The sequence below is a fragment of the Esox lucius genome, chromosome 8, assembly GCF_011004845.1.
Source record: "Esox lucius isolate fEsoLuc1 chromosome 8, fEsoLuc1.pri, whole genome shotgun sequence".
NCBI lineage: Eukaryota > Metazoa > Chordata > Actinopteri > Esociformes > Esocidae > Esox > Esox lucius.
Window position 1 is genome coordinate 10,532,073 of NC_047576.1, and position 19,839 is coordinate 10,551,911.

A 19,839-nucleotide genomic window follows, 5' to 3' on the forward strand; every position below is an offset into this window, starting at 1 on the left:
CCTGGTTCAAGACATTTATTTTTTTGAAAGACAAATACACATCACATAGATATACAAAAGCAGAATGTAATCAACATATTATATATTATTCCTAATTAATATGAAAGGAAGACAATATTGTAGCTGATCACTTTATATATATATATATATGTATATTTTGCAAGAGAGATTTTATAAGAAAAAAGCGCTGTGCTGAATATCCCCATTACATTCAACAAAATTTAGAAGTATAGCTTAATTTAAAATTAAAGTGACAGACGGCCCAAATTTGACTTTTGACAGGACACTCAGTGTTGCTTTCTTCTAAACGAGCAACCTGGAGAGAAGAGCAAAATAGAAAGAAGGTTTAGTTAGCAAGGTAACTATGTACATGAACAATGCAGCCCCCCCCCGCACATTGTGTGCAACTAACACAATTCTGTTAATTACTATAGCACACCCCTTGGGAAAATCTGAAATGTTCATAAGTTTTATCTAAATCAGGCCAGTGCTGTTGGAGATGGTGTGCAATGAATTTCAGTTGATTACTAAAGGTCCCTCTTTGACTAATGAGTGGATCTCTATGACAGGCCAGGGTTGTCCCATATCGTTTGTGTGTATGTACCAAAACTGACAGATACATACACATCCCATGAAGTGTAACTGAATGGATATTTAAATAGTGTTGTGACCAAGGTTTTTCCGGCATTCAAAACCCAAAGTGACTGCCTTCCCAAAATCTTACACCGTAAATGCACTCATAAATAAAATACCAGCGAAACACTGCAGCTAATGTGACGGTAGGAGGAAACTTTTCCATATTGGCTGTGTTGCCAGATGGGTTGTTTCCTATTTAATTGGGCTTTTTTTAATGGGCTTGGGCAGCTTGATTTTATTCTGGAGTCTGCCAGAGAATTGCGGTTTACTGTCAATGAAATCTGGCAACCTTGCAAAGAGGACCATAAGGGTCGTGACATCATGAAGATGTGTAACGTATGAAAAACAAGTGGATCCTATAGTTTCTTTTACACCCGAAAATATCAAAACATTTCAATAAAACGTAATAACCTCAAACTACATCCAATAACATTTCTTTTACATTTCAGACTTCTTGTTGACAAAAATTATAGACTGTTTTAAAGAGTTTGTGAGACAGAAGAAGATGACAGATTTGGGTATGTACTATCCCCAAAAACATTATATACGCAATATATAAGGGAGGACACTGTAGTGTACATAAGCTGCTCAAGTGGACATGGACAACAGAGCAGATTTAACACTATAATAGTTTTCAAGCATGTAGCCATATATTATATACAGTATATCACAGGTTCCACATTTGCCTAATAATGAGCCAGGAAAAACGCTGGATATGCTTTTAGCACATGTCCCATACACAATGTACACTAGTTTCCTTACCTTCAGTGAGGCGGCATTTCCCTCCTCTGGGCTGGCACAAGACAAAGGAGCATCCGCCACACGGCACCACTCTCTGGGCATGACTGAACACTGTAGTGATCCTATAGCAGCCTGGGGAACAATGGTTTTCTATAGCTTCATGCCAAAAAGTATTTAATAAGCCTTTGTAAATGCTTTATTAACTATTAGATTATTGTAAATGAGAATACATTTAATAACAATTAACACAGCTGAAACTGCAGCAATATGGTCATTATTAATTTTGGTATTTGACAGTGCATCCGTACTACTGACCTGGGCATTTTACATCCATGAAGTAGGAGTTGGGACTTTGAACCAGTCTCTTCTTCTTGTGTCTTTGCCTCTCAGCCTTCAAAGTAGGGTGCATTAGGTCCTTAGCGAGCTGCAATATGGATTTTAGGATAATTTTATTAAATGATATGCCTATTCAAAGAAATACAGTAAGCAGAAAAGTAGAAATGGTTCAGATGGAATGACTCAAATGCGCCGAATAGGTCAAATACAGGAACTACAACAGAGACAGTTCTGAGGCATGTCCTGACATGTATTTTATTACTTGGACAGGCAGCACTATTAAGTTAGCTAAAAAAAATAAGGATTGATGGTATTTGTTTATCTATTCCAACGCTCAAGGGAAGGCAAGACCTTCCAGTATTTGACAGGCTACCCAAAGTCAAAGATTTAAACACATTAGGCTACTTCAAGAGTAAAGGAAAAATATTAAGTTATCTTGTTCATTGTTATTTCAAAATGTAAATGTATTTAACTGAATAGTCCCAAGCCAACGGTAAGAACACACGTACGTCATAAGCAAAGGAAACACACTTACCGACATTATGTCTGTTATTTGTTCAATCAATGGCACTGCACTTCCATTAAAATATGATATCACTGCTTGCAGACTAAAATTGTATTGGAGTTTCGATTCTGAAGCTCAGAAGTTATAGAGCGAGTTCCGGAGCTGAGACGTTTATTGTTCCTGCACAGTTGCCCCTCCTTCGCACGCAGACTTCACATGGGAAAGTTTTAGTGTCTCAATAATCATGTTAACAACCAAATCAACAATTGCTGCGGTTCTTTAACATAGCACTCAACATATTTCCTGTAATCTTAAAATTATGAATAAAAATATGTTTCATGTAATAACGTTAATTAAATGAATACACCCATTTTGAGAAAATATTTTTTCCCTCAGATTCGTTCAAAGAACTATTAAAAAAGGGTTGTTAGCGGTACTGATACAAAAAACAAAACCTCAGTTGTTTTCGTGTGAGTTTATGTGTAACAGTGCTAAACATGATGTGTTCCTAACAGAAAGTAGTTATTTCAGGGAGGAGAAGAAATGTTGTTTGCATAGAAACTGTCTCAAGGTTTTTGTGGTTATTACAGTTTCGTCGTAGTTTTGGATTAAGCCTAAAATGCTCTTTTAATACATCGGATAGCGTATGATTTGAAACTAAAATCTAATGACGGTCTGGGCACATTTCTAGTTAGGGAAATTGCCCAAATAATCCCTTTGTCCATTGGCATTTTGTTGCTAGGTTCACATTGAAAAACAATTAGAATGCAATGCAGACACCGTAGGAACACGTTTAATCTGGACAAAATATCTGGCTTGTGGCTATGTATGGTAACACTTTACAGATCAATGATGGTTACTTACCAATGCTAACACGTTACCTACCAAAAATAAACTGGGCCCCTTCAACCTAACACGCAATGTTTCAAGTGTCCTAAGAACCAACCCTGCCATCAGTTGACTTTGATCTGCTCAGTATGGAATGCAATGTTGTATAGGGACAGTCTTGAGCTATTTCTAATATCTTAAATGAAAAGTTCACCAGATAGTTTTGTGAACGGTAATGACCATACATTAATTGGGGGGTGTGCATGTTGATATAGCCATAAACACAATCCCTTCCAATTTGTCCTGTTAAACATCAATTTTAAATCTAGTCTTAAACTTTAACTTATTTTTTTCTACCAGTTTGGACTTTGTCGATATAGAATATATCAATTTGTGATAATACAAGCCAGATATTGTGTCCGTAGAAGCTAGTGACAACCGACAAAGGGAAAGACGATCTTACAAATTGTTATAAATGGATGGAACGTAGACTGTAAACTACCAATCAGATTAATTTACATTTTGACTGCCAGTGGGAGAATTTCACTTCCGGAGCCACGACTGCTGTTAACACTGACATGTTTTTGGTCCAATCATTGGTCTAGTAAATCCAGAAAAGTAGCAACGTATCTTTTTACTGGGCTGTCGGGCGGGATTTCCGCAATTGCTAATAATATGGCGAAGACGTACGATTACTTGTTTAAACTACTGTTAATCGGCGATTCTGGCGTTGGAAAGACGTGTGTCTTGTTCAGGTTTTCAGAAGATGCCTTCAACTCAACGTTTATCTCCACAATAGGTAGCTATGTAAATTTCGTACGTTTTTCTGGTTAGGAACGTTATGCCTGGAGAGGGTAACTGGCTTCAGCTAGCAATGCTATTGTCCGGCTAGTATGCTAGCTAAAGTTATCGGTAGGTAGCTAGCTAACTAGCTTATTTGGATAGCATTCAAGATGACCTAGCTAGTTTACAGTAATTGCTCTGGAAGCAACACAACCGGATTTTCACAGTGCTCGACTGGCAAAAAACAGCGGTTCATCGTACCCACTGACACTGCGCACGGTACCTCAAATTAAGATGTTCCCTAAAATAAATAGCATGCGAGGTCAACTGTCTGCTGTACTTAGCTAACTAACTTTTGCCAGCTAACTACTGTAGCTGTCAAGTGAGCAAGTAGCCAACTCTGAGTCAGTAGTTTCAGCTAAGCTAGCAATGACGTTTGCTTCCTATACAACAAGCAATCCACGAGTTTGACACTGTATTTCAAACCAGTCACTGTAATAAAGTAAAACATGTTTTAGTAACGTTAGGTGTTGTTTAATTATGTTACTGTTTTCTCCTATTGTTATGCAGCAATTTACATTACCTGCATAACAATCAGCTCAAAATGAAGTTGTGCACTTCCTGCGTGTGGCCTTCAGCATAATCTTGAATGAATGCCTCCTTAGTCAGACTCCAGTCTCTCTGCACTTAATACTATCATACAAATATATATAGTTCTTAGCTATCCTTCCAGCAAATGTTAAATGCTGTCTGGTTTTGCCACCCATGCATGAACTATGCATTTTACCTTGACATGGTTGTGCTGGAGTTTCACGCAGTTGTTAGGTAAGTGAACTATACATTAGTAGGTAGAAGTATATAATACATTTCTCTCATCTTTACCTTTTAGGTATAGACTTTAAAATTAGAACAATAGAACTAGATGGAAAGAAGATCAAGCTACAGATATGGTAAGACAGCCTTCCTTTGATGAAAAGCATCTTGCTAACAATTGGCCTAGCTCCACAAGTGGGATGAATCAGGGATAGATGTGTGCCTCATTGTGTTTTTCTCTTCCAGGGACACAGCTGGCCAGGAGCGATTTCGAACAATCACAACAGCATACTACAGAGGAGCCATGGTTGGTATCCTTGCACCACTGTTGGTTTCACAAATGTATTAATCGCATACACTTAGCCAATAGCTTAGTTATTATAAATGTTCTCATATTCAGAGACCTGTCCATTACTAAATTAATAATAGACGCCATAATCTATGTCCCTCCCTGTTGTTTTAAATTGAGCTCTACATACCTTAGATCATCCATAGGATGAGTGGTCAGTAGTTCTGGAGTCCTATTTATAATCCCTTTATAACAATTCACTTTCCTAAGTGTATGTTTTTAGGTCTCAAGTTCACTGAAGCACTGATTCTCCATGTTTTTTTTTAATACTCATATAGACAAATATTTGAAATATGGCAATCACCAGAGCGGTTCCTGTTAACGTAACCAATAGACGTGTTGAAATCAAAACCCAAGATGCACAGTACAAGTCAAAACTTTGGACACACCCATTCACTTGAACAGGCTTCATTGCTAAAATCCTGAACTACTCCTTTACAGTATTTGTTCTTTACCAAGTCTATTTTGTCCTTCCCCAGGGCATTATGTTGGTCTACGATATCACTAACGAGAAGTCCTTTGACAACATCAAGAACTGGATAAGGAATATAGAGGAGGTATTTGTCAGAAATTGTACCATTTATATCTCTGTCATAACAGAAGTTTGAGATGTAAAGCCGCTTTATTTTTCTTCTATAAAAACTATGGGTAATCAAATCTCTATCTGTCTGTCAGCATGCCTCTGCAGATGTAGAGAAGATGGTGTTGGGCAACAAATGTGATGTCAATGACAAGCGACAGGTGTCCAAAGACCGAGGGGAGAAGGTGGGTGTAACGTGTTGTATGTAATAAACTACAGTAATATAAATGTATGGTTTCATACAGTAGATGTAACCTGTTAGTGTATATATATATTTGTCTTAGTGTCCCTTTTATCTCCTGTTGGCAGTTGGCTTTGGAGTATGGTATCAAGTTTATGGAGACCAGTGCAAAGGCCAACATCAATGTGGAGAATGTGAGTTGACTCATTCTTGCAGTTCTAAAACCAATGGATGTATACTACTTGTTCACCTATTTAGGTAGGTTAGTGAAAGAGAATTCATTGGATATCAAGTCTACACACATTTATTGAAAATATGGCTCTTGTTTATGTAAAGGCCGAAATCAAGACCAATCATGTCAGACCTTGTTTCACCTTTCACTAGGATCTGATGACCAACAATATTTAAGTGAAAAACAATTGGATATTTCTCTGAAAGAAAGAAATACAAATAAAATAAAACAATGCCTTGGTTGTTTAAGTTTGCATAATGGGGGTTGTGACTGTGTTCAGTGGTCACATTCCACATCATATTCAAAGGTAATTTGTAATTACCTGACATCAATTTAAGTGATTCTGATTAGCCTTAAATAAAATCAGCTGCTCTTTAGGATTTCCTTGAATGTTTCTTGGTTGCATATTGCAAAGATAGCCATGGTATACAAAGAGCTAACAAAATATATACATTATGTTATTGTTAAAAGTTCTGGTTTAGAAGAGGGATATCAAAGAATTTTGAAAGGATTACATGTGTCACAGAACACTGCAGAACATAATTTAAGTGGTGGCAAGATGGCACTTTCAGGACGTCCCTCCAAAATTAACGACCGGGCAGGGAGAACTCGTCGCGGAGGCTACCAAGAGGCCAACCGCAACCTTAAAGGAGCAGCATAACTCTCCCTGCATATTTCACCCATTTCTCATATTCTCCACACCATCTGACCAGTGGTGTATGGTGGTAAGACAGAAGCCATTTGAAACTAAGAACATTCAAAACCTTTTGCATGAAGACTCATTCAATTTCCCAAAACCATGTGGGAAAATGTATGTTCTGATGTGGAAGAACTTACCTTTTTGGCTTTAATTTCAAGAGATCTTTGGTGCAAAGCTAACATGGCTGATCATCCAAATTACATGGACAATCAATGACTCCAAATATAGTTATTACGGTGCAAATCTTGCTGAAGAATTTCACGGCAACAATCTAAAGTACACAGCCAAATCAACCAAGGAATGTCATTGCCCTTGAATGGCCCAGTTAGAACCCAAACCTGAATTTGAAAGAAAATCTGTGGACTCTCTTAAAGAGGTTTGCATACAGATGTCACAATTGAAGAGGTCTCTGGAACTCCTCTTCAAGGAAGGATCAGATAACATTTTAAAATCTAGGTATCCTAGATTGAAGGAACTATCTGAACAAACTTACGGCTCTAATCCAAGCAAAAGGGTCTTCCACAGTAATATTTTTATGGTTTGAGAAGTCATCTATTTCCTTTCACTTAACTATTGTGGGTAACTACAGGAGCATCTCCAAAAAATTTGAATATCGTGAACATTTTAGTTTTCAGTCATTCAATAAAGTGACACCTTCATATATTCTAGATTCATTACTTATAATGTGAAACATTTCAGGCCTTTTTTGTTTGTCTTCACTATGGCTTACAGCTCATGAAAATCAAAAATCCAGTATGTCAAAACATTTAAAATAAAACATTTACAATACAGAACTGTCGACCTGGAAGCGTTCTAATCAGCTAATTAACTCCATGAGCACACACAACCACAATCATGGGTAAGACTTCTGAATTGACAGTTGTCCAGAAGACACTCATTGACTCCCTCCATGAGGATTGTAAGCAACAGAAGGTCATTGCTGAAAGGGCTGGCTGTTTGCAGAGTGCTGTATCAAAGCACATTCATGGAAAGTTGACTGGAAGGGAAAAGTGTGGTATGAAAAGGTGCACAAGCCACAGGGGTGACTGCAGCCATGAGAGGATTGTCAAGCAAAGCAGATTCAAGAACTTGGGTGAGCTTCACAAGGAGTGGACTGAGGCTGGAGTCAGTGCATCAAGAGCCACCACAAACAGACATGTCCAGGAAATGGGCTACAAGTGTCGCATTCCTAGTGTCAAGCCACTGCTGAACCAGTGACAACATCAGAAGCGTCTTACTTGGGCGAAGGAGAAAAAGTCCTGAAGTGGTCCAAAGTCCTCTCTTCAGATGAAAGTACATTTTATATTTCATTTGGAAATCAAGGTCCCAGAGTCTGGAGGAAGAGTGGACAGGCACAGAATCCAAGTTTTGCTTGAAGTCCAAGCAACTTGTCATCTGCTGGTGTTTGTCCACTGTGTTTTATCAAGTCCACAGTCAGTGCAGCCATCTACCAGGAGATTTTAGAGCACTTCGTGCTTCCATTTGCTGACAAGCTTTATGGAGAGGCTGATTTGCCACGCCACCTTGATGCAGTAATTTGTGCAAAAGGAGCCCCGGCCAAGTATTGAGTGCATAAATTAACATGCTTAGGAAAACTTTGCTGGTGTTGAGTTAATTCGCTGATTAGAGCTCTTCTCAAGATGACATTTCTGTATTATAAATGTTTTATTCAAATATTTTGAGATACTGGATTTTTTATTTCCATGAACTGTAAACTGTAATCATCAAGATTTAAACAAAAAAAGGCTTAATGTTTCATTTTGTGTAATGAATCTAGAATAAAAGAAGGCGTCGCTTTTTTTATTTGAATAACGAAAAAATAAATACTTTTCCACTATATATATTCTTTTTTAAATGCATCTTTATTTCAGTAGTCATGTAAGCAAAAGCTTAACTTTCATTATAGTGTTGTAGACTTGATATCCACTGTATATTGTTTTGTCTCTGATTTGATATCAATTCTCCCTGTTTTTATCCTTCAGGCATTTATGACTCTTGCTAGAGACATCAAGGCGAAAATGGACAAGAAACTGGTACGTGTGTGTGTGTGTGTGTGTGTGTGTGTGTGTGTGTGTGTGTGTGTGTGTGTGTGTGTGTGTGTGTGTGTGTGTGTGTGTGTGTGTGTGTGTGTGTGTGTGTGTGTGTGTGTGTGTGTGTGTGTGTGTGTGTGTGTGTGTGTGTGTGTGTGTGTGTGTGTGTGTGTGTGTGTGTGTGTGTGTGTGTGTGTGTGTGTGTGTGAGAGACTTAAATTGTGTGTGTTTTGTTCCAGGAGGGCAACAATCCACAGGGCAGCAGTCAGGGGGTGAAGATTACAGAACAGCCCAAGAAGAGTAGTTTCTTCCGCTGCACCCTTCTGTAGGACATTTATTGTCCATAGCTGGACAAAACTGGACTGGGCTTGCTCAGAGCTCTTTTTTTTTTTGCCCTGTTCCCATCCCTCTAGTTCTGCATATCCCAGGCCTTTTGTGGCATTTAGCTTTTTTTTTTTTTTTCACCATCTGCCCCCCAGTTTACAAACGGTAGCATTCATTGGTCGGGTGGATCAATCAGGGTTCTTTCGATGGGTGTGAGATGGCGATATACTGGGCTCTATACTCCATCATGCACTTCTATCGTAATTACAAGTTGCTTTCTTTTCTCCCTTCCATCTCTGTCCTCTGCAACAGGCATTGTTACAAATACCTATGTTGCTCAGTGCTTCCACTGCTGCCAAGTTGATCCATAGTGAGGTTTTATCTCAACATGTATCGACCGAATCCTTAAAAGCAGTTGTCCTATTCCATGATTATTTAACTGCATATGTCTTCTGAGGTTTTTGCACTGCCATTTAGGGACCGTGTAGATTTATTTCAAATGTGTCATAATGCAGCCTTTCCCTTTCTTAAATGATAGTTATTCTTTGTCCTACCTTGACAATCCCAATTTGTATCCAACCAGTAACACCCGAGAACGCAACTTGTGTATATTTTTAAGACATTATTTTTGAAAACTTGCTAATGTCACAGTTTTACCATGTATACAGTTCAGTAAAGAGGGACCATCTTAACAACTTACCTTAAATTGGCTTCTGCACTGAGTATTTCACATGTATTTACCATTATGAAGTTCAGATCATGTTATGTGGAAGGTTTATCCAACTTATAAACAAATCTATTTGAATGTTAGAACAATTCGTTGTGCTGGTAGTTAAATATTGTTACTGTGTACTCTTGCACTTTACTAGTGAAATTGGCTTCACTGCTTACAATTGGCAAATGTATGTTATTTGGGTCCCTGTGGAGAATAAACATAGCCCATCTAACAATGGACATGCTAAGGATGTCCAGGGGACCTTCACACAACCTCCTGACATTCCAGGGACTCCCTAACAATTCTTTTGTTTGCAGGGACGTCAGTATTCATTAATATTCAACAATTACATTCCAGAATTTATTCCAGTGGCACTTAGTTGAAATCTGTTCCAAAATCGCATCAGTCTGCTGTAGTTGGACGTTAATTCTAATATAATGATTGAATGCATCAATTTACCAGTTGTTTTGTTTTGGCGTTCAATGTGTGTTTTTATATAAATCCACTTTGAAGTAAATAGCACCCCGTTGCCCCAAATATATATTTTTTAATATGAAATAGAAATTGCTGAGAAATTGTCCTTTGGGTGGTGGTAATTGCTTTATCGTCAAGTTTGATGATTTACAAAGTATTATGCACCTTTTCGTGTTCTAACTTATAAGCCTATTCCATATTATTTACTATTTGTTTATAATAATCTAAGTCTATTCCATATTGTTTACTGTTTGTTTATAATTGTGATACTGTTCAGGTGCAGATTTGTGGCCTTTTGTAACTTTCAAAACCTGTATCATTCTATGTTGTCAGTTCTTGTGGCATAAAATTACAGTAACAATATCACTTAAGCAGGCAGCCTTTGTTTTAGTTTTTTGGGCCCATATTCCCATTCCAAATCAAATGTGGTAATTGTGGTAAAGAACCTAATTGAATAACATTGGCTCTATAACAAACTGTGGAAGAAGTGAGTGGTCTGACATTCTATACCTGTTAATTTCTCAATATCCTGTGACATTATTTCCAAAGGACCTCTCCTGCAGCTTCTTTATTCATGCTAGATGTGTTGTCCTAATACTTGTTGATTTAGCTATAATGCCCAAATGTTGCTGTTGATTTCCAATGTGAATGTGCCAGTATTCAGACAACAATCTATTTCATGGTGTTTTGGATTTGATTACTGTTCCTTACCCATATTTAATAGCAAATATGTTTTTAACATGCCTCTCTATTGTCAGTACCTTATGCAACCACTTGGGGGCAATGTAGTGACATACTAATGAAACATTTTGTGCAGGAGGGCGTGTCAGTATTTTCGTCGTTAAAGAAAAAAAATTTACGAAGTAAAAAGTATGAAAGTGCCCTTGTAGATAGCCTGCCCTTAATTATGCACTTTTCAGTAATTCTCCATTGACATGAAAGATCAAATGATTTAGGATTTACTTTCCATATTTAGCTGTCACTTTTCTTGGGACTTAATAATTCTGTAATAGCAGTAGGTCAGCTTTAGGGTGGTTAAATGGTTGCCTTGAGGTTGGGTTGTGGATTTTAGTTTTTCTTCTGTCTTCTCTTGCCTTTGTTTCCCTCTGAGCTTGTCGCTGTCCATGACAACACGTGTCTTATTTTTTGCCTGATTTGATATCATGGTCTTTGGAACTATGCATCATGAGACTGTAGGACCTCTTGAGGTTTTGTGCATTTCACTTGAAAAAGAGCTTCACCTTGAGAGATTAGAAATGTGCAAAGGATCATTCTTGTATAACTTTCTGTTCTCCTTATACTTTTTGTTTGGTCACGCCCCCTTCATTTAGTCAGTCTACATGAAATTTGTAATTGTCTACGCAAACATAGGAAATTGATCTTGTTTAGTTATAGCAAAAAAAAAAGAGTAATTACTTCCCTGAGAATTATCGCATTATCACTAGTGAAATTCAAATGAATTGTCTTTAGATTATATATTATTTTGAAGATACGCTTCCTGTGTCCTCCATTGTGTAAAACATGTGGCACACATTCTGGTTTTCTCTTAAGGACCTACAATGTTCTGGCAAATGTTTAATCAGAATAGCAGTTTTCATTTGGTGGAACTCATTTTAACTCCGTTATATAAATGACATTTCTTTGAACATATCACATTAGCATAACATGTTCATGACAATTATTATTTTATTTCCATAGTTGATTAAGAGTTCAACAGGGATGAAAGTTGCATTTTGAAAACAATTGTAAATAAGAATATCTACAATGATTGTATTGTACTTTCATAAATCTTATTGAATTGATCTACACCTTTTGTAGATGTGTACTTTTGATGATTTATTAAAATTAGTATTTTAAACTTGCTGCCGCTGTTCGTCATTTCACCATTTCTTAATTCATTCCTTTTATAGAAGATCTTTAGGACACTTAAAGATCCCAAGAACCAACCATAGCCAAAACTGTGAACGTGTTCTTTCAGCTATTGTAATTTTAGCACCTGGTGAGAAGTTTTCAACAGAAACACATTTTGCTAATAGTATGTTTATATTTAAAGGCCCAGTAATATGGAATATGGGTTCCTTTCTCTCCGCCCCTTTTCTCTACTGGTACTAAAACCTGCCCACATTCACTTCCCTGTGAAGGTGTGTGACAGAAGGTAAACCGTTTGCATGTGGCTGCTAGTCTTGGATATCCCCACATCAGAGAAAAGCCAGACCAAAGACGCCATAGTCTAGTGGCTGCGTGCAAGGTACTGCTTTATTACAATCCTGAAATTGTTGTTAGGTACAATCAGTGTACCGAGCACGTCTACTGTGTAGCCTATTTTGGTTGAGTTGGATGTATGGTTGGAAACAACATTTCTCATTGCCTAAATGTTTAGTTTTTACTATTTAAAGTTAATATTGTGTTATCAAGTACTGTGGTACAATTTGTTGTAATATAGTAATTACAAATTGTATTAATTGGAATGCAAATGCAATAATCAACAAATTACATTTAAGGTGAATTATTCTGATGGATTGACTGATAGGATAGCCTGAACATGTGACCACTGGTTTATTTTGTCTAACATTAGTGGTTCAAAACTTAACTTAGACCCAACAAACCATTGTACACAAAGTAAAAAAAAAATATTGACAGCATTTGTTATTTGAATTGATAATGAGCCTGACAATTCTGAATGATGAGCCACTGCTTGCTAAGATAAGGGTCAAGGTTAGGTTTAGAAGAAGGATTAGGGTAAGAGTTAAGGTTAGGGTAAGTTAAAATTGTAATGACAATCAGTAGATAATTTGTAGAGCATCTACAGACACACTTCAAATATTCTCAAAATAGTATAACCAAAGATAGTTTAACCAGTAATCTGTTGGGCCTGTCTGGACATTTAAACATAGGTTGGGAGTTGATAGCTTAATTTTTTTATGCTCAAGACTATAGCCCTTTGTTTTTTGACAAAAGGACATGGTTTTGGGAGCACATTGAAACACATCTTGAATACATACTGAGTTGGGACAGCCTAGATATTTAGATACTCTCAGGAAGTACAAAGCACAAAAATATGCATACCAATATTGCTATCAACATGTAGTTTGCATATGTATCTAGCTTGCTCTGACCAAGTAGAAGTCTTACTGTCTCAGATCGAATCTAGGTAGGGAGGGTAAGCCTTCCAATACCTAATGTTTTATTACCAATTCTACAAATTTGGGAAGAAATGTGGGTGTCCCCAAAGAATTGATACAGGAAAGTTTTCAGACCACTCACTTTTTCAACTCTTTGTTATAGAGCTAATTTATTGTTGATTAAATACCATCAATCTACACACAATACCCTATAATGACAAAACAAAAACAAGAAAGAAATTTGTGTCAACTGATTGAAAAAAAGGATATATCTCAAATACTAGCTATCTCAGAGGTGCATTTAGTGTTCTTTGTGACTTTGTGGCTTGTTTTTTTCCGACATGCAATGTGAAGTGTGGGACCTTATATAAACAGGTTTGTGCCTTTCTAAATGATGTCCAATCAATTGAATTTGACGCAAGTGGACTCCAGTCAAGTTCTGGAGACATCTCAAAGATGTTCGAAGGACACAGTGTATCTGAGGTCAAACTGGAGTGGCATGGCAAAGGGTCTGAATATCAGTTTATAATTTTCAGTATTTTGGTACAAATGTCTAGACATTAATTTTTTCGCTTTGTCATTATGGGGTGCTGTGTATAGAACATGGCAAACAAACATGCTACCAATAACACATTGAGTCTATAACAAAAAAGGTGAAGAGAGTGAGAGGGGTCTATATACTTTCAGAAGGCAACGTATGTATTAACCAGCTTGTGATATTCCCCTTTATATTAAGAAACTGAAAAGCAAGAAAATTTGAAATCCACATATGAAATGCTAGTAGAAAAAGACAGGTTCTTGATGGTTGGAAAGAGAGTGGCTACATTTTTATTGTTGTCTAACAGTTTATAAGTTGATTTCAATATTTCACCTTACAGTTATTGATTATGTTACCAGGACACTTTGGGGGATGAATGAAACACACACTCAGAGAACACATGATGCCCTTTCTTGGTTCATGGAGTTCCAATGGGACTATGTCACCAGGAATGGAATGTTTCCAGAATGGTTCCATGGCATTATTTCCAGGAAGTAAGTTCTCAAACTGTATCTCTGTTATTAAATGCATTCAATGCCATTGGAATTTATCCTAATGATATATATATAAAGAAAAAGCTTTAGAAAAAAAAGTACTGGTTGAGATGAAGTGTGGCCAATGGTTTAGTGCTAGATGCTTGTTTATATTGCAAGTAGTTTAGCTGTTGAATGTGTTGGACTAGGAACCAAAAGTTTGCGAGATCAAATCCCAGAGCTGGCATTATAAAAAATAGAAAATATTTTGTTCAGCATTTGAGCTACATAGCATTTGAGCTACCTGGGCCCCCAATGCGTCAGTCATTACAGCTCTCCAATTTGGAGAAGTGGGTCACAAGCATACGTTACATTTAGCTCAGACCATGTGGGCAATTGATCAACAAAATAACGGAATCCTTAATCCATTCAGTGGGGGAATTAATATATGTTGGTGTTCTGTGACTTATGCTGATTTAAATCTATGTAAAGTAAGTCCTTACATGGTCATGTTTCAATCTGAAGTATGTCCTTACATGGCCATGTTTCAATCTGAAGTATGTCCTTACGTGGCCATGTTTCAATCTGAAGTATGTCCTTACATGGTCAGGTTTCAATCTGAAGTATGTCCTTACATGGTCATGTTTCAATCTGAAGTATGTCCTTACGTGGCCATGTTTCAATCTGAAGTATGTCCTTACGTGGCCATGTTTCAATCTGAAGTATGTCCTTACGTGGCCATGTTTCAATCTGAAGTATGTCCTTACGTGGCCATGTTTCAATCTGAAGTATGTCCTTACGTGGCCATGTTTCAATCTGAAGTATGTCCTTACGTGGCCATGTTTCAATCTGAAGTATGTCCTTACGTGGTCATGTTTCAACCTGAAGTATGTCCTTACATGGTCATGTTTCAATCTGAAGTATGTCCTTACATGGTCATGTTTCAATCTGAAGTATGTCCTTACATGGCCATGTTTCAATCTGAAGTATATCCTTACATGGTCAGGTTTCAATCTGAAGTATGTCCTTACATGGTTATGTTTCAATCTGAAGTATGTCCTTGCATGGTCAGGTTTCAATCTGAAGTATGTCCTTATATGGTCCTGTTTCAACCTGAAGTATGTCCTTACATGGTCATGTTTCAACCTGAAGTATGTCCTTACATGGCCATGTTTCAATCTGAAGTATATCCTTACATAGTCAGGTTTCAATCTGAAGTATGTCCTTACATGGTCATGTTTCAATCTGAAGTATGTCCTTACATGGTCATGTTTCAATCTGAAGTATGTCCTTACATGGCCATGTTTCAATCTGAAGTATGTCCTTACATGGCCATGTTTCAATCTGAAGTATGTCTTTACGTGGTCATGTTTCAATCTGAAGTATGTCCTTACGTGGCCATGTTTCAATCTGAAGTATGTCCTTACGGGGCCATGTTTCAATCTGAAGTATGTCCTTACATGGTCATGTTTCAATCTGAAGTATGTCCTTACGTGGCCATGTTTCAATCTGAAGTATGTCCTTACGTGGTCATGTTTCAACCTGAAGTATGTCCTTACATGGTCATGTTTCAATCTGAAGTATGTCTTTACATGGTCATGTCTATTTGCTGCAGGGATGCTGAGGAAATGCTTCTTTTGAACCCTTTTGGCAACTTCCTGATCCGTGTCAGTGAAAGCAGGATAGGATACACGCTCTCCTATCGGTAAGCCTCTGTACCTTTTACTTCAGATTAACGCTTCCAGATAATTGGCCATTCTTAAATATATGTAATGTATAAAATTGTTTATGTATCTGATTATATTTTAAGACGTTAGTCGTATTTAATTCATTATTTATATTTTTCTGTATGTCTAGTGGAATTGATCGCTGTCGACACTTTATGATTGACGTGCTGAAGGACAAACGCTATATTATTGTTGGAGAGGACACCAGTCACGGGTCTCTGCAAGAACTGGTGAACTACCATTGCAAGGTGCCAATCATGCCCTTCAATGAGAAGCTGACTGGAGCTTGTGGGCAGGTGAGGAACTGTACTCCGTTCAGTAAAGTACCATATTGTTTATTTTGTACACACACAGTTGCCGGATAGGGTTAAGTTGTTGCTATATGGCATGCTCACACTATTTTGGGGTATTTCTGTACACTACTGTAGATACAAAAGGGATTACCCTTCATCCCCTCTTGTTGTAGGTATCAAATAAAAAGCTGGACTATGCTGAATTTATGGTCCACAAAACACAACCTAATCCTGGCCCGCGACTGAATAACCCCCCAAACATGAACAGCGTTACTGATCTACAGCCACCTGAGGATATTCCTCCTGCCCTCCCTCATCGTCCCAGCACATTGATTGACCCTGTCAGCCCAAGCACCAGCAAACCACTGGTAACTCCAAGCAGCCCTCCTCCAAGGCTCTACCCAAGCCTGGAGACCGAGCTGAACACCTTGAGCCTCCAAAACCCAAACACGGTAAAGTTACTAGACTGTGTTTTAAATACTGCTATTTTATAGACACTGTCATGCTGATACTGCTTTACGTCCTTTTACACTGCATCTGTTTGATTCATTTTAGACAGATGCTCAACCAGTGCCATTTCCCAGGAAGATACATGAGGTCAGCGAAGCTCAGCCAGACAAACCTCCTGAATTACCTTCACGAGGCCCTGTTAAACCACAGAGAAATAACAAGGACAAAGGCACTGCTACACCTGATAATCCCCCGGCGCCCAGGTCAGTGTTTACAGACAGACCACAGATAGCACCCAAACCAGCCCACCAGGACCCAATCACTACCCAACACAAGAATCATGATGTCAAGTCAGGGGTCAGCAACTTGATCAAGAGGAAGTTCATGAAGATGAGAAGTGCCTCTCAGGAGCACATGTATGCAGAGATCAATGTCACAGAAGTGGAGCAGGGAAAGGACAGAGAAAGGGACACTGATACACCCGCTGAGAACCAATACCAGATGCTTCCAGGAGACATAGACAATATCCCCCACCCAATCAGTCCCACTGACGATAGGTTACCACCGGAGTACCACCCCCCTTCTCCTTTTGCCCCAGGATACTAATATCCTCTACTTTACTTTTTGGATGGATGCATGCAAGGAAGAACAAACGGATGAAATGAGTGACAGAAATCTTCATCAACTGGTTATCTACCTATAAGTAGCATTTAGAATTATTCTTTTGTCAGCAAAAATATCTGCTTTTAATAATTAGAAAAATGTCCAATGCATTACATTGCAGCGTATGCACATATAAGGTATTCCATATCATATTTAAATATACTTATTGATATTATTTATTTTCATTTAATTTGAGGAATAATGTAAAACATCTATTTTTTTGTCTTTAAAAATATAAAATACCTTTTAAAAATGTAATGTCAAATAACTGCTCTATTCATGAAAGATATTGCCAGTGCTATTACTATGTAACAGGGAACTCTGCCTCCATACACAGGCTAGTCTAACCGGTTGGGCTAGAGTAATGTGACTCACTCTAGACACTCAGGTGTGAGTGCGGCCTTTCAGGTGAAGGCAACTTTCCCCTATTTACGTATTCCTCTTCTTCCTTCTATGGGAACAGTAGCTTTTCTGTAATGTCCTAAGCTTTAATATTACCTCATGCCTACCTACCCAAATGACTGAGATAACAACACTATTTAAATGACAGTCAAAAATAACAGTCAAACTGCTATTGATCACTATAATTGGAAGCATTGTAAGTAACGCTTGTGTAATACCCTGCTAGAGACAATGTATGATATTAGAAGCTCTATGTTTATTGTGGTTTTAATTTTAATGTTTGATCCTAATTCATAATAAAGTTTGATCAAACATTTGTTTTAAATTTCATGTACACATTCCAAATAAATAACATTTAGTGAAGTCTTTAATGAATTGTTGGATTATTATATGCATTTTTGTATTACGTTAACTGTGAATGTGAATTTCCTATCCCTTTTCATTTGACCAGTCAGAAGCTGCAGTTAGGCATGTTCAATTTTGGGACATGGTGGTATATTGGTTTTTCCTCTAGCAATTTCTCAGACAAAGATATTATTTTTCCGTTGTTCAATAAGTATTCAAGCAAGCCATGTGGAAATAGGGTAACACTTTAATGTGATCATTTTCAAAAGGTTTGTAGTGCTTTCAGATTTGTATCACTTGAACCATATACATACCCATTTAAAGACACAACCTCGACGAACTGAGACAGTTGTAATTAGTATGGTCCATATAGGCAGTGTTAACACACACACCGCCAAATTCTGATCTTATTTCACTATTTAGTCTTTTGATAAATCATATTTGAAATCCTGTTTAAAAATCTAATGTGAAAAGAGTTTTACGTAAATGGACTTTATGGATCCAATTGTACAACTCAGAAGTCTGTAGCAGAAACAAATAATATTTAAAAGGAGCTTAAAGTAATTAGTTAATGGATTATGTTGCCCATGCTGTGAATGGTTGTTGTGCATACAAGCAAGTTATGAATGTGCAACGTTTACTTAAGGAGAGATCTCAAGCACCAAAAAGTGCAAAGTCCAGTCCTTAGATTATGTCTATAATAACACCAGTTCCCCAAAGAAGGAAAAAGTTATCATATAACTTGCTCACGCCTTTTGGAAGATAGCCAATTTACAGCAACAAACCATTCAAACCAACTCCCCCCACCAATCAGCAAGTTTAACTTTAACTGCTGGTCAGCCAGCTTACAAAGGCTGTACAAATTATACGTTTGGATATTTTAATTTAAAAAATAAAAGCGTTTCAGATGGCAAAGTTATTCCCTACACTATTTGTTGTTTTGGTCACATTTCACAGAAATTGAGTGAACTTGAGAACTTTAGCAACCTGGTAATTACAGAGAGTTTTTGCTTCCACTGTGTGCTATTGCTCTTAGTGACGCCAACAGATGATCAATCATGCATTTCAAGGCCGACGAGGGCTCAAGCTTGACTGAAAGCCTTGCGCCCTAGGTGATATAATCACAATTCAGCCCATAGCCCTGTGATTCAGGTCTGCTCTTTATCGCACTTTGGTGGATAGAGGCCAACAACGTGTCAAACCTCATTTGCTGCTTAACGTGGGATCTACAGTACTCATGAATACACATGACCTAGTTCCTTTTCAGTTGTTCCCTTTTTAAATGACAGATTATGGGTCATACAATCACACCCCAAGCCGGCCAGGTGGAACACTGGCCAAAGCAGCCCATGGCATCCTAGGCGAACTGACATGCACAGACAAAGAATCATGTAGTAGCGCAACACTGGGGAAGGGACTTTATCTATTGTGCTCACATCTTTGCATAGCACTTTAAAAACTTGTCAGTGAATGCTTAGTACTTAATTGGCCTGGAAAGGCTTGACTGAATAATTAATCCAGTTGTGCACATGGCGTAAACAGGTATAATCCCCTATTGTGATAGTGAAGTGACCAACAGAAAGGGAACCTAGGAACGCA

General features: G+C 37.8%; 3 protein-coding genes across 5 annotated transcripts; 2 read left to right on the forward strand and 1 right to left on the reverse strand.

The window, feature by feature from the left end:
• Position 1: 1 nt before the first annotated feature.
• Positions 2 to 2,442, reverse strand: LOC105011475 (40S ribosomal protein S27-like). Its single transcript, XM_010871518.3, has 4 exons — positions 2,249 to 2,442; positions 1,693 to 1,801; positions 1,399 to 1,509; positions 2 to 316 (listed from the first exon to the last, which is right to left on the reverse strand). Exons 1-4 carry the CDS (start codon positions 2,252 to 2,254, stop codon positions 288 to 290), a joined length of 255 nt encoding a protein of 84 aa, XP_010869820.1. The 5' UTR covers positions 2,255 to 2,442; the 3' UTR covers positions 2 to 287.
• A 1,225-nt stretch (positions 2,443 to 3,667) lies between these two features.
• LOC105011476 (ras-related protein Rab-8A) lies at positions 3,668 to 10,598 on the forward strand. Its single transcript, XM_010871519.4, has 8 exons — positions 3,668 to 3,845; positions 4,719 to 4,779; positions 4,889 to 4,949; positions 5,471 to 5,548; positions 5,667 to 5,756; positions 5,881 to 5,946; positions 8,667 to 8,717; positions 8,954 to 10,598. The coding sequence occupies exons 1-8, from the start codon at positions 3,722 to 3,724 to the stop codon at positions 9,041 to 9,043; spliced, it is 621 nt and encodes a 206-aa protein (XP_010869821.1). The 5' UTR covers positions 3,668 to 3,721; the 3' UTR covers positions 9,044 to 10,598.
• A 1,770-nt stretch (positions 10,599 to 12,368) lies between these two features.
• On the forward strand, positions 12,369 to 18,266 carry hsh2d (hematopoietic SH2 domain containing). Of its 3 annotated transcripts, none has more exons than XM_010871521.4 (6): positions 12,369 to 12,475; positions 14,228 to 14,381; positions 15,976 to 16,065; positions 16,218 to 16,383; positions 16,554 to 16,832; positions 16,936 to 18,266. In XM_010871521.4, exons 2-6 carry the CDS (start codon positions 14,260 to 14,262, stop codon positions 17,434 to 17,436), a joined length of 1,158 nt encoding a protein of 385 aa, XP_010869823.1. In that variant the 5' UTR covers positions 12,369 to 12,475; positions 14,228 to 14,259; the 3' UTR covers positions 17,437 to 18,266. The 3 variants fall into 3 exon arrangements, with proteins under 3 accessions (XP_010869823.1, XP_010869822.1, XP_019904460.1); XM_010871520.4 differs by having other exon boundaries at positions 14,247 to 14,381; XM_020048901.3 differs by lacking the exon at positions 14,228 to 14,381.
• The last annotated feature ends 1,573 nt before the right edge of the window (positions 18,267 to 19,839 follow it).